This window comes from Ruditapes philippinarum, unplaced genomic scaffold, assembly GCF_026571515.1.
Source record: "Ruditapes philippinarum isolate M1 unplaced genomic scaffold, ASM2657151v2 ctg1379_1_1_1_1, whole genome shotgun sequence".
In the NCBI taxonomy this organism is placed as follows: Eukaryota; Metazoa; Mollusca; class Bivalvia; order Venerida; family Veneridae; genus Ruditapes; species Ruditapes philippinarum.
Window position 1 is genome coordinate 99,383 of NW_026864462.1, and position 15,676 is coordinate 115,058.

At 32.6% G+C, this 15,676-nt stretch overlaps 1 protein-coding gene across 9 annotated transcripts in view; it reads left to right on the plus strand.

The window, feature by feature from the left end:
- Positions 1 to 15,676, plus strand: part of LOC132725688 (protein polybromo-1-like) — a gene marked incomplete at its 3' end in the record, with an annotated part of 41,566 nt that overhangs the window by 14,551 nt on the left and 11,339 nt on the right. For 8 of the 9 annotated variants that reach the window (XM_060710872.1, XM_060710868.1, XM_060710869.1 and 5 more), the window contains 12 exon segments: positions 88 to 303; positions 1,632 to 1,721; positions 2,264 to 2,337; positions 2,984 to 3,034; positions 4,002 to 4,242; positions 6,901 to 6,975; positions 7,338 to 7,484; positions 7,789 to 7,876; positions 8,769 to 9,017; positions 9,608 to 9,705; positions 10,114 to 10,185; positions 12,189 to 12,227. In XM_060710872.1, coding sequence (XP_060566855.1) covers positions 88 to 303; positions 1,632 to 1,721; positions 2,264 to 2,337; positions 2,984 to 3,034; positions 4,002 to 4,242; positions 6,901 to 6,975; positions 7,338 to 7,484; positions 7,789 to 7,876; positions 8,769 to 9,017; positions 9,608 to 9,705; positions 10,114 to 10,185; positions 12,189 to 12,227 — 1,440 coding nt within the window. 9 annotated transcript variants of the gene reach the window in all.

Sequence of the window (15,676 nt, forward strand, 5' to 3'; positions counted from 1 at the left end):
AGACCATCCAGACAAAAAAGAAAATTATAAATCAAGATTATATTGTGAAGTGTATGGTGATTTTATAGTTCTGTTATATAATTTCAGGGGCGTTATCGTAGAATGGACAGGTTTCAGGATGATATGTTTAAAGTGTTTTCACGAGCTCGTGCTATGAGTCGTTCTGACTCACAACTTTACGAAGACACTGTAGAGATGCAGATGTTCTTTATCAAGAATAGAGATGCATTGTGTAAAAATGGCGAAGTACTTCTGTCACCGGCCCTCAGTTTTACTGAGAAACATATACATAGTATTGTAGAGGTAAATGATACACTCTTTTTTAGCTCGACTATTCGATAAGAATAAGTAGAGCTATTGCAGTCACCCGAGCGTCGGCGTCGGCGTCGGCGTCGGCGTCGGCGTAACCACTTATGTTAAAGTTTTTGTAATAGTTCAAATATTTTCAAAGTCCATTGACATATGGCTTTGAAACTTTGCACACTTGTTCACCATCATGACCCCAACCTGTAGACAGGAGGAGGTAACTCTATCAAGCATTTTGACAGAATTATGCCCCTTTTTCGACTTAGAATTTACGTTAAAGTTTTTGTAATAGTTCAAATATTTTCAAAGTCCATTGACATATGCTTTGAAACTTTGCACACTTGTTCACCATCATGACCCCAACCTGGTAGACAGGAGGAGGTAACTCTATCAAGTATTTGACAGAATTATGCCCCTTTTTCGACTTAGAAATTTACGTTAAAGTTTTGTAATAGTTCAAATATTTTCAAAGTCCATTGACATATGGCTTTTGAAACTTTGCACACTTGTTCACCATCATGACCCCAAACCTTTACACAGGAGGAGGTAACTCTATTAAGCATTTTGACAGAATAATGCCCCTTTTTTGACTTAGAATTTACGTTAAAGTTTTTGTAATAGTTCAAATATTTTCAAAGTCCATAGACATATGGCTTTGAAACTTTGCACACTTGTTCACCATCATGACCCAACCTGTAGACAGGAGGAGGTAACTCTATTAAGCATTTTGACAGAATTATGCCCCTTTTTTGACTTAGAATTTATGTTAAAGGTTTTGTAATAGTTCAAATATTTTCAAAGTCCATTGACATATGGCATTGAAACTTTGCACACTTGTTCAACATCATGACCCCAACCTGTAAACAGGAGGAGGTAACTCTATCAAGCATTTTGACAGAATTATGCCCCTTTTTCGACTTAGAATTTACGTTAAAGTTTTTGTAATAGTTCAAATATTTTCAAAGTCCATTGACATCTGGCTTTGAAACTTTGCACACTTGTTCACCATCATGACCCCAACCTGTAAACAGGAGGAGGTAACTGTATCAGGCATTTTTTTTACTATCAAGCACTAAGAATAGTCGAGCATGCTGTCCTACCGACAGCTCTTGTATATTCCTATATTCTATCAGATTTAAACAAGACAGTACATGATAGCAAATTACTAAAACCCAATGAAATAATCATTGTAAAGGCTTATTGGTATATGACTAAATTAAAAAAAAAGTCAGTTACATCAGAAATTGAAATTTAACAAAGTAAAGAAAGGAATCTTATGAGATGAATAAGCTGTTAATAATTTGTGATTTGTTTGAACATTGTAGGCAGAGAAGTTGGCAAAGAGTGTGGCTGAACAAGCTGAAGATGAGAAGAAAACAGGTGATGTGGAGGAGACTCCACAAGTATCCACTGATGTAAGTCACAACTTCTACACCTATCTATGATTATATTGTACAGTGTGTGGTGTTTAATTGTGTTTAATGTTATATGCAGTCTTCATGGAAATGGAAGTACACTGACTATGGAGATGGGAGACTTCATGTGGAAATGTTAGGTAGTAAGCAGATAGATTGAGATCAATGTACAGGGATGATATTGTGATTACTAAACATAAGATCTATAAGTTAAATAGTGATTGCTTATATATTAAATGCTAAAAACTTGCCTTTTCACCTTTCAAAATGCACTTTTAAACATCTAAATAATCCTTGGACCGATTTATTTTTGATAATGTATGAAAAATGTAAAAATCAATGAAAAAGATTTTCTACTCTGTGATCATGATTTCTGCAAACCCCTTGAGTTAAATCCTATATCAAGGTGTGGTAAGTAAACAATTCAGCCATGGGAGAAGGTTCTGCATACATGATTGTTAAAGCTGAGGTAGTTTGACATCAAATACATCTATCTGTCTACAGGATAAGATATAAAGTAAAGTATTTGATGTGTATTTCAGGGAGAGGGTAATGAAAGTTTGAAATACAAAGATCAGATATACAGGGTTGGTGATTTTGTCTACATAGAACCAAGGTTTGTACAATAATTGATTCATAATTAAGGTTAATTGCTTACTTCATGATTTTGCAGCATATTTTATGATTTTATCTTGGTTGGCTTGAAACAGCAATATTTGTAGTTTTGTTTTGATGCTTTTTATTCTACAACAATTAGAGCAAATGGTAATATAGTTTGTGTGATAAGTTTTCACCTTTATCTATATAACTACCATCCATTTGTCAATGAAAAGAAAATTTAATTTTGGATCTTTTTATGGAATTATTAATTACTGTTTTGCTGTGAGTAACTTCAACTTGATTGTTATTTTATGGTACCTCAGTTTTAAAATGAACATTTTATGAAAATTGTCATGAACACAACCTCTCAGGATTCACATTTGATAACTTGTAAATATCTTATATTTAAAACAGCATTAGCTTTAAAAAAGGTAATATCTCTATATAAACAGGAAAACAACATTAGCTTTAAAAAAGTAATATCTCTATATAAACAGGAAAACAACAAAGTAATATCTCTATATAAACAGGAAAACAACAAAGTAATATCTCTATATAAACAGGAAAACAACAAAGTAATATCTCTATATAAACAGGAAAACAACAAAGTAATATCTCTATATAAACAGGAAAACAACAAAGTAATATCTCTATATAAACAGGAAAACAACAAAGTCGGGGAGAATAAGAAAAAGAAATACAAAATATTTAAGGTATCACATTACATGAGAAAAAAAACCTCAACAGAATATTTCATGGAAAGTTTGGTCGCTATGTTTTTACTTGTTTCGTTTTTGTTTCATTTTGCTAGCTTTTTTATGCTTTATGATTTATTTGTTTGCTTTTGCAACTTGTTGTTCATTTCCATGTTAAAAGTTTAATGAATAACAACGATACAAAATTATTCAATTTTGAAGCAAAATAACATGTTCCTAACTGCTATTTTTTATTTAAATGTAAGTGCTCATTGTACTTTACAGTTGATTACAAAGTTTTATAAGTTTATACTTTGATAATATAATTTTGGTCTGTCTGGTTTGACTTTCTGTTTGTTACAAAACTTAAACTTTGTCCAAAACAGGAAAGTCCTTCCACATAAAGTCGTCACAGGTCCATGCACCATGATGAGCTCTACATGCCAGACGGAGGGTCATAGTGTTCATATTCCAACATAGTGAATGCTTGCTGCTTCTATCTATATTGATTTCAATACATTTTGTACATAAAATTATTAAGCATTTGTCCTCCAGGTTGAAACTGACTCAGCTAAATAACCTATACCAAGTAAAAAAGCCTTTACCAAAGAAATGATCTCTACCAAATACCAATTAAAATGATTTATACCAAATAAGATCACCTATACCAAAAAGAATAGCCTGTACCAAAAAAAGATCTGTATAAAAAAAACACGCCAAATATGCATATTGTTCATAGTTACTTATTTCTCTAATGTTTCGCATGTTTTGTTTGCACTTTTTACATTAAGGTAACCATAAAGTATGATGGTAGCATACAAGTATATATACATACTTGGATATAAAAAATATATGTGTGGTGATTTAGTATGAAGCAGGATGTATATCTTTTGGGGGAATTTTTTCATGGAATATTGATGGCACAATATATATTATTGTATGAGAGAGAAGTTCTAGAATGTGACATTATTTTCAATGTTTTCAGAGATTCAGACAGTGAGCCCCATATATTATGTATAGAGAAAATCTACACTGATAATGATGGTCAGCAACAGGTGTATGGTAACTGGTTCTACCGACCAAATGAGACTTTCCACCTGGCTACCAGAAAGTTTCTACAGAAAGAAGTGTTGAAGAGTGACTGTTACGCTAGCACGTCACCAAACCAAATCATTGGAAGATGTTTTGTAATGAATGTCCGAGAGTATTTCAAATATAAACCAGAGGTAACATTTGACTTTTGGAAACTTTGCAGTGATAGTTTTTATTCTATAATTATACCCCCAAAAACGAAGTTTGGGGGGGTATATAGGAGTCACCCAGTGGTCGGTTGGTCGGTCCAGCGGTCCGTTGCATTTTCCTTGTCCGGAGCATAACTTGAAAACTAACGGTTGGAAGTCAATATAACTTCATACAATGGTCAAGCACATTGAGAGGAAGTGCAGTGCACAAGAACCATAACTCCATCTTGACTAATTACATAATTACAGAGTTATTGCCCTTTGTTACTTTTCCTTGTCCGGAGCATAACTTGAAAACTACTGGTTGCAATTCAAAACAACTTCATACTATTGTCAAGCACAATAAGGAGAAGTGCAGTGCACAAGAACCATAACTCTATCTAAAGTAATTACAGAGTTATTGCCCTTTGTTACTTTTCGATTGCTTTTTGTGTCGCCTCTACGGAGTAGTGGCGACATATAGGGATCACTTCTCCGTCGTCTGTCTGTCCGTCTGTCTGTCCGTCCGTCCGTCCGTCTGTCCGTCCGTCTGTCACAAAACTTGTCCGGACTACTCCTCATAAACTACTGGTGCAATTTCATCCAAACTTTACAGGAATGATCAGTACCAAGTCTAGTTGTGCATATTGTAAGCATTTTCGGGTTCAATGATTTTTGTCAGAGTTATGGCCCTTTAATAATTTTTAATTTTAAAGTTTGTCCGGACTACTTCTCTTATACCACTAATGCAATTTCAATGAAACTTTACAGGATTGATCTTTAGCTCAAGTCCTTGCGCATATTGCACGGGTTTTCTGGTTGAAAGATTTTTTGCCGAGTTATGGCCCTTTGATAAAAAGGTGTTTTTTTCTCTGTGTTGCCAGATACACAAAAGCTTGTCCAGACTACTCCTCATAAACTACTGGTGCAATTTCATCCAAACTTTACAGGAATGATCAGTACCAAGTCTAGTTGTGCATATTGTCAGCATTTTCCGGTTCAATGATTTTTGTTTGAGTTATGGCCCTTTAATAATTTTTATTTTTAAAGTTTGTCCAGACTACTTCTCTTATACCACTTATGCACTTTCAATGAAACTTTACAGGATTGATCTGTAGCTCAAGTCCTTGCGCATATTGCACGGGTTTTCCGGTTGAATGATTTTTGGCCGAGTTATGGCCCTTTGATAAAAAGGTGTTTTTTTTCTGTGTGTTGCCAGATACGCAAAAGCTTGTCCGGACTACTCCTCATAAACTACTGGTGCAATTTTATCCAAATTTTACAGGAATGATCAGTACAAAGTGGTTAGTCTAGTTGTGCACTGTCCGTCTGTCCGTCCGTCTGTCACAAAATTTGTCCCAACATGAAATTGGCCATCATGAGGCGACACATGTGATTACTGATCGCTCTTGTTTTGTCCAGAGTATAACTTGAAGACAAATGGTTGGAATTCAATATAATTTCATACAATGGTCAAGCACAGTTAGAGGAAGTGCAGTGCACAAGAACCATAACTCTATCTTGACTAATTACAGAGTTACTGCCCTTTGATACATTTCCTTGTCCAGAGCATAACTTGAAAACCACTGATTGGAATCATACAATTGTCATGCACAATAAGGAGTAGTGCAGTGCACAAGAACCATAACTCTATCTAAAGTAATTATAGAGTTATTGTCCTTTGTTACTTTTCCATTGCTTTTTTTGTCCGGACCATAACTTGTAGACTAATGGTTGGAATTCAATATAACATCATACAATGGTCAAACACAGTTAGAGGAAGTGCAGTGCACAAGAACCATAACTCCATCTTGACTAATTATAAAGTTACTGCCCTTTGTTACTTTTCCTTGTCCAGAGCATAACTTGAAAACTACTGATTGGAATTCAAAACAACTTCATACAATTGTCAAGCACAATAAGGGGAAGTGCAGTGCACAAGAACCATAACTCTATCTAAAGTAATTACAGAGTTATTGCCCTTTGTTACTTTTCGATTGCTTTTTTTGTAGGGAGTATAACTTGAAGACAAATGGTTGGAATTCAATATAATTTCATACAATGGTCAAGCACAGTTAGAGGAAGTGCAGTGCACAAGAACCATAACTCCATCTTGACTAATTACAGAGTTATCGCCCTTTGTTACTTTTCCTTGTCTGGACCATTACTTGAAAATTACTGATTGGAATTCAATACAACTTCATACAGTTGTCAAGCACATTAAGAGGAAGTGCAGTGCACAAGAATCATAACACCATTTTGACAAATTACAGAGTTATTGCCCTTTGATACTTTTCCTTGTCCAGAGCATAACTTAAAACGTACTGGTTGGAATTAAAAAAAACTTCATACAATGATCAAGCACAATAAGAGGAACTTTGTAAGGAAATGGGGTCATTGTGGCTAAATGGTTATAGTTACTGACTTCTAGTCTCCTGCTTCTCATTACTGTGGGTACAAACCCTGCCAAAACATTGAATTCTTTCATGTAACATAGCTTTTTCATTTGCTTGATAAAGGTTGAATGTTCTATCCAGGTACCTGTTTTTGCCTGAAATCAAAAATACTTGATATTTATCATAAGTAAAAGCTTCCTATATTTATAAAAGAAATGTTTATGTTTTTTCCCTTTATCATAATGATAATATTTGTAATTTTTACCAGGGTTATGCCGACAATGATGTATATGTGTGTGAGTTCAGATACACCAGTAAGACAAGAAGCTTCAAGAAAATAAAGGTAATATATAGGAACAGATATGATTGAAATATCTGGATTAATCTATTAGTTATGTATTTTGTTAAAAAGCAAACTAGAAGGTTACTTTTTAGGATATATTTAATTGTATGAATTATAGTTTATTCTTGGAAGAACATATGTTTAAGATAAAAAAAATGTAGTATTAATAGATTTATGTATAGAGGATACCGGGTCTCAGCTTTTGGAGAAGAATTTCTAAATGAAATAGAAGAATTTAGTTTCAAATAAAGATTTAGATTGTATACTGGATTACCATAGGATCAGCTGTTATTCAATTATTGCTTGGAATATTATAAATCATAAATAATACTGAGTGGCATCATGTACTATATATAATTTAGCTGTGGTCAGTACCAAGAAGTGAGGAGCTGAAGTTGATAGAACGAGATGTACCATTTCACCCGATACGTGTGGCGTCCATATTTGCTGACAAAGACAAAGATGAGTTTGATGACGGAGATACCAGTATACTGGATAAAGAAAGAAATGTATGGTGTCTTTTCTTTGATTCATTATCATTGAAAGAATTTTAAATGAAAATAGAATTTACATGAATGGTTGTGGTAGGGATAAATGTATTGGTTTAACCATGTGTTTACAAAATTTGTTAGATTTTTGGTATGAATTTATCCTATATTTAAGACTGTAAAAGTTATTATTTAAATTTTCTTTGCTGCAACAAATGTCAATGTAAAGAAAAACATTGAAAATTGTGTTTTGCCTTTGAAATGTCATCCTACCCAAATATATGAGACTGTGAGTTACAAATAAGTTGTGCATATATATACGCAGGATGTTGTTGTGAATGTGGGAGCACCTAATGAAGATGGTCAGATATTATATGAACAAATGAGGACATTGACAGGGGTGTACAAAGTTGGTGAGTTATTTCATGTGTTCACTCCAAATAAACTTTTTCAGACAATTTTAAAAATCTCTATAATTTTGACAGGTTTTACGAATACCGATATTTTTGTGACTGTTCCAACAGGTAAAACGTATTGTTAGTAATAGAAAGAGCATCGAAACACGAGGCTATCCATGATTTGTACGAGGGGGCATAGCCCCCGAGTATTAATCAGATTGCCGGGTGTTTTGGTGTTCTATCTCTTTTGTATCTTTTGTATCATAGTCAAACATAAAACACATTCCATGTTGTCACAATATGAAACCCCAGAAAAAAAGTAATAACCAATGAAGGAGCATCTGAATATGATATTTCTATCGTTATCCCTTTCTCTGTTGTCACAATATGTAAATCCCAGACATAATGAACCAATCAATGGGCATGCTCTGGAGTGTGGGTAATTAATACATGCACTCCAGTTAACGCACTGTGCATGTATATGTATACGATTTAACTCTGACACATTTTCAACAGAAAGGTCCCCAAACTATGATACAATTTGACTTTACAGCAAAGAAGAAAACTTCAAACTGCTACCACATATTACTGAGTAAATATTTGTAGACAACTTATACCAAAAATAACTTGGTCTTCAAAGAATCAGCTTATTCTCAGCATGCAAATTAAGCATAGACCTTTTTGTCTGGGACAAATACACATTCATATGTGTTTAAAAATTGATGAAGTTTTTAATTACATGCTATATGATTGTTATCCATTGAATTTAGATTGTGAAGTAATTGTAACTTAGACTGAAAGTCAATGGAGCTTAGGTTGTGGAGTTACTGAAGTTTCTAAAAAAGATATAATATTTTGTTCAGAGATTCTTTAAATGATTTAATTAACTATTTTTATTTCTATCTAGGTGATTGTGTATATGTAAAGTCTGATATGGATAAACCATTGATATACAGAATAGATAGAATGTGGGCAGATAAATATGAACAGAGATATTTCTATGGTCCTCTGTTTATACGACCATGTGACATTGAACATCCACCTACTAGACTGTTTTACAAGAATGAGATGTTTATATGTGGTGTAGAGGAGGCTAGAACCATGGATAGTGTTACAGGAAGATGTTGTGTTCTACATGTGAAGGACTTCTGTACCAGTAAGATAGTTGTCACAATACAAAAACTACAAATAGAAATTACATATGAGATTTTAATCTTAAATCAGTTTCATACTAATAAAAATCCTGAGAATACTAGTATGTCATAGTTAGATTGCACACAAACAATTGATTGATGTAAAGGCTGCAAGTATGTATGTTAATATTTAACTTTGACTTTGTCAAAGATAATGCCATATTTATAAACTTAAAGATGTTGAATTGTTAATTAAAAGTTGAATTAGAAAGGTAATTCTCCCAGTAGTAAAGCAGGAATGTCACTATAAGACCTTTACAGTGTTAGTAGGACAGAAAACCAGAGACAAGTAAAATATAATATCCCAGTATAGTTCGGATTGTATGAGCTTACATACATATAATACTGAACCATATAACTGATGAAAAATATTTTGTTTGTTTACAGATAGCACTTGTTTTATAAGTCTGCCCTTTACAAATGTTTGACTGTAAGATAAGCATCCAGTCAGAAATATCAAAGTAATATCACTCTGTTAAAGTTAAGATATGTTAATGTCAAGTCATGTTTATAAAGTTATAAACACTACAGGAATTGAATATATTTATAACAGGTCGTCCTACAGAAGTGTTGGAATCTGATGTGTATATCTGTGAGTCAAAATACCATGAGGTAGAGAAAACTGTCAGGAGATTGTCAAAGGGTCTAAAGGTGAGCTTCTTGTATTATTGTTGTATACATGTACAACATGCTAATTAAGTTATGTAATTTTTACAAAATGTTTATAATTACTTGAATTACATGTTGACTTTTCCACTTACTTGACATTTCTGCTGGTACACATGTTGTTAGGGAAATTCATGAGAAAAACAGGGCTTATTCTATACAGGTATTTCTTATGTCTGACATAGTACTCAAAAATGGTGGTGAAGAATGAAAATTTAAGGGCATAATTTCTTTCAGAGCAGGTTTATGCCCCTTTGAAATGAATTAGAATAATAAGGTGATATAGAGGCTGTCAAGTTTTATTACTTGTTATTTATTAGATACTAAGTTTATTGAAGATTTAATGTATGAGATATTTGATGTAATAGTTAATGTAATTTTTATTTTTTCAAGAAACATTCATTGTCACCAAGGGTAACAGATGATGAAGTTCTCTTCTTCCGTAAACAGATTGTTCCAGCTAAGGTATGTTTTATATAATCTAATAACTTACTTGTTTTTTTTTCTCTCTGTATTTTACCCTTAAGCATGTAGAAATTTGTATATCCCATGTAAATGGCCTTTTATGCTACTATGTTAGTTGAGTTCTAGGGCTTTTTATAGTTAAACAAGCAAGAAAGTAAATATAACATAACAGTGGTTTGATTCTAGACTGTTGTTTCTTCTTTTAGAAGTGTTTACAATAGTTTTTGTACCAAATTGTTACAGTGTTAGTTTTCCAGGTAACAATAATGGAATTTATTTTCCAATTTATGACAAAAATTTCATGTTAGTCTAGGATATTTATGACTTTCCTTAGAGTAGTTGGAAAGGATGCAAGAAATAAATGGGGTTATAGATACAATAAATAATGAAATCACGTAACTTATTTTGGAAAATTATCTTTTTCAGACTTGTTTAGAAAAATTTAATTTGTAACATCACAACCAACATCACCAAGTTTTCAATTTAAAGCAATCTTAAATTCTTTATAGATTCTTTATAATTACACACATGAATATTGATGTTTGTGGCAAAGGAACATTTTTATTTTTAATGAAATGTTAGTAAAAATATTGGAAGAAAATTATCTATATTTTGTAACAAACATTTTTTTGTTTTTATTTGGGTATTATTTTTATGTTTTCAGTCAGCTAATGCAAATTACACAGATTGTGTTTATAGCTCTACTTTTCAAAGAAAAAGAAAAAAAGTATTATTTCCTTTGTGTCAAGTTTTGTGCCATGATTCATGTAACCAACCATGTTACATTGCCCTGACTTGCTATGTGAACCAATTATCACCCTTGTTTACTTGGGACTTCAGTAAAAAAATTGTTGCTGTACTAAGCAGGATATTAGGATGAAATTTAACATGTCTCTAAGGCCAGTTAAATAGGTTGCTGACAAAGTTTGATAATGTTAATGTTTTGACACTTTTTATCACTTTATCAGAAAATTAGAAAAAGTGGAGCTTTGTATCTTACAGACAACTACTGTTTTATCTTGTGATTAAAATATCTAACATTTGTTGTCAATTCATGCAAACTTCTTACAAACATTTCAAATTTGTAAAAGAAATATGCAAATTTAAAAAAAGATCCCATCCAGCAAGGGGGTTTAAAATCTTGACAAACAGCTTTTAAGCAAATAAAAAAAATGCTGTGTACTTAAAAAAAAGAGGAAAAAAACCCCAAAGAATTGACCCCTAGATCATAGATGCAGCTGTAAGAAGTTGTAATGTATGAAATAATCAAGATAGATGTGCATTCATATGTAAGCTTATATTACAGTTTCCAGGTCTTATTTTAGAAATGTTTATATGAAATTGACAACATATATCAGATCTAAATACCGTATATCAGGTTTTTTCGCTAGTATAATGCAAATATAGATTCATTAAAATTTACTTCAATTTAATACAAGGTATTTGTGTGTTTCTGTATCTTGTTTTATTAAAAAAATTTATAAAGAGGACAACAAAAATTTCTAGTGACACAGTGAGCAAACTGGTATTTTGTTTGATTAATTGATTATCCAATGAAAATAATTCACACTATGCACACAAATACCAAAACATAGGTATAACAGTAATATGTTAATAATAAGAATAGACAAGACAATAAGTGTGAAATACCGAGTTCTGAACTATTTACGATACACCAATAGGAAAGTAAAAACTAGATTAACCTTTGGAAAAAAAATTAGACATTAAATAAAATGAATTTTTTTTAGCAGATAAACACGTAAAAATAGAAACATGTTCAGCAATACTGCTAAAAAATTTGCCAAAATCACGAAATTTGCTTTACTCTAAAATAACCTGATATACGGTATAAGACTATGTTTTATGTTACTATTAGAGGTATATAATAAACTCCCCATAACAAAAGTATAATATACTGTAGGGGTAAAATTTAAGTTTTGTGTTTAAGATGCTATATTTGTGCAAAACCAATATTATACATGTATCTTTATTTCCATCCATAGGTGGAAATAGCCCACACATTCAATGTTATTAATAAACAGGTATAGATAAGTTTAAATTTCCTTTTCTACAAAGGCAAGCAGAGATTTCTGATATTTTACTTCTTCTTAACTTTGATATTTTCAAGTTTCTTCTTTTTCCAAAATATTACATTTTTGATTTGCATAATGTGAACGAAATTATAATTCAATGACTTGTAGCCAACTTAATGTGATAAAAAAGAAATCCAACAGTTTTTGGCCTCCTACAATTACAAGCTTCAGTTTCTATTCCCTTCAGTAGTTATTTTATTACATTTTAGTTTTAATCAGCTTGCTTACCTGCAAAAAGAATACATTAGAAATGAAAGAGTAATGATAAACTATGTAAAGAAATCTTTGCTTAAGCTGTCATCCACCCAAATTGCTTTCGGTGTTTGCGTTTTTTGTTCCTCAGTCATTTTTGTTTATTGAGTGGTAATACATCAGTGAACATATTGTTTATTTTGGAAAGTTCTGTACAGTGAAGTCCAGTCTTGAACAGTTCTACAGTCTAGATATACTTTAAATGAGCCGCGTCATGACAAAACCAATGTAATGCGTTTGCGACCAGCATGGATCCAGACCAGCCTGCGTATCCGCGCAGTCTGATCAGGATCCATGCTGTTCGCTATCAGTTTTTCTACTTGTTATAGGGTTTGTAAGCGAACAGCATGGATCCTGATCAGACTGCGCGGATTCGCAGGCTGGTATGGATCCATGCTGGTCCCAAACCCACTATGTTGGTTTTGTCGTGACACGGCTCAAATAACTCCTTCCATGCTAAATATATTAAATGAACTTGTCCATCTTTCAATTTGGACAAGACCATTCATCCTTTCTAGGGAAAATTTTCAAAACTTTTTACTGACTGAAAAGCAACCAGTGCAGAACAGCATCAGATGACATGGATTTTGCCAGCTGATCTTGGTCAGCACTGGGTCACATAAAAACAAACCTAACTAACATTACACTTTAAAGGAGAAGAGGAAGAAGTTTGGAAAGGAAGCAAAAGATCACAGTAGAAAAAAAGACAAAATAAGCTAAATTAGAGAACAAGCAAAAGCTCAGGAAATAATCTAAAATGTTGCAGTAAAGTTATATATGCCTTAAGCTTTGCTTTAGTGATCAGCAAATATATCTATATCTAACAAAATATGTCGCTTTTTAACATATAGTAGATTTCTAGTCACATTATATTTTGTTCTTTATAAAAAATACATTTTTTTTCCTCTCAATTAGTTTTTCAATATTTGAGCAGTTTTACGTTTACAATAATAATCAGTGTGATATTAAAGCCTATGATTTCCTATAAAAAATTACATTAAAAGGGCTGTGTTTCTGAATTTGTTAAGAAACACAGCACAGACTTGATATACTAAAATCTTGATGTAATATAAATTTTATAGATAGTTAGAAAATGATGTTGTAAAATACCATCTTGTTTATAAATGTAAGGTAGGTTATACAAACATTAAACTGTGTATGTCTTTAGTTGTTTTGTTTTATTTGCATGTTTCATCAATAAGTAAGCAAGTGTAAAGGAATCATTGCATGTTATCTTGCCAATTTAATATATAAGATCTATATTTCTCTGATATGAACTTGGAATTTTTTATCAATTATAAATCCAATTAAAGCTGATTTATGTTGAATTTTTATAGTAGCTTTCAATTGTAACATAATCAATCTTTATATACTGTTCAATGATAAGTTTACCTGAAACATTTCATTTTCTGGTGATGTTTCTCTTTGTATGTAGATTAGTCTGAATTAAAGACCATTCATACATAAAGAGTTTGAAGGTCATGAATTGCTAAAGTTGTTCTATTTTTCATGTCATAATGAAATGCTGAATTGAGAATATTTCTGTCTCTAAAGGTGGTATTATATAGCTATGTTTGAATTGAATTGTTTGTTATCATAAATCAACAGTCTTGTTAGCTCACATCATCAAATGAATGGTCATGTTACCTCACATTGCCTAGGTATGACCAAAATGACTATTAAGATTGACATAAAAAAACAATAGCCTTGTTCAAATCACTGCCCTTGTTGTCTCAGATCAATGATCTTGTTACCTCAAATCACTGCCCTTGTTGTCTCAGATCAATGATCTTGTTACCTCAAATCACTGCCCTTGTTGCCTCAGATCGATAGTCTTGTAAATTCAAATAAAAAACTTATCTCTAAACAGTGGCCTTGTTTCCACAAATCAGTGGCTCTTTTTATGCCCCCCGAAAAATTTCGGGGGAGCTTATAGTCGCCGCCTTGTCCGTCTGTCCGTCCGTCTGTCAGCACTTACAGGACAGTAATTATGTGGCTAGAGGGACAATAGGTAACTGTTCTTTCTCTTTGATGTCATTCATTCCGTAATGCTTTTATGTGGCTATTTTCTTTTGTGTGGCTAAAAAGAACAATAGAGAGAACAATGGAGTAGCCACATAATTACTGTCCTGTGAGAACGTCCATTGTCTTGTCTGGAGCATAACTTGAAAACCCTTGGAGATAATTTGTTTAAACTTCATACAGTGGTAGAGGGCATTGACGGGTTGTGCATTGTCAAAGAACCATAACTCTTTTTTGTCTGGTTTTTGAATTTTCTCCCCTTATAGAAAAATCTTGTCCGGGACATAACTCTAAAACTATAAGTGATATCAACATGAAACTTTGTAGGTGAATGGAGCTCAATAGGTAGATGTGCAGTGCATAAGAACAATAACTCTTTTTGCCTAATTTTGGAGTTTTTGCCCTTTGTTAATTGTAACACTTTGAACTTTGTCCGAAACATAACTTTAAAACTATAAGAGATATCAAGATGAGACATTGTAGGTAGATAGATCTCATTGAGTAGAAGTGCAGTGCAAAGAACAGTAACTCTGCCTTGCTTAATTTTGGAATTATTGCACTTTGAACTTTTTCCAGGGACATAACTATGAAACTACAAGAGGTGTACTTTCCTGTGTCCAAAACCTATTCGGGGAGCATTACCCGGCTCAAACTCGGCTCTTGTTATCTCTCTTTTTATCTGTTAATGACTTTGTTAACTCAAATCAATGGCCTTGATATCTAATGTTTGTGGCCTTATTACCTCTAATCAATTGCCTTTTAACTCAAATAAAAGGCTTTGTTACTTCAGTATTATTGCCTTGTTATCTTAGAGCCATGATTTTGTTAACTCAAACCAATACCCTTGTTATCTCAAACCATGTCATCTCAAATCAAGCAGTCTTGTTACCTCATGACATTGTTACCTCAAAATCTATTATCATTGACTTTGTTATCTCATATCAATGGTGTTGACTTATAAGTTTAATTGTATTGATCAGGTTCTTTCATAGATTTGGTGAAATATAGCAGCCACTATGTGCTGCTTGAACCACTAGTATTTGGTACACCCATGCACACTATATACTGTTAGTTGCTTTCTTTGGATATTTTTATTTTTGAAATCCCTAAGAACAACCATTCAC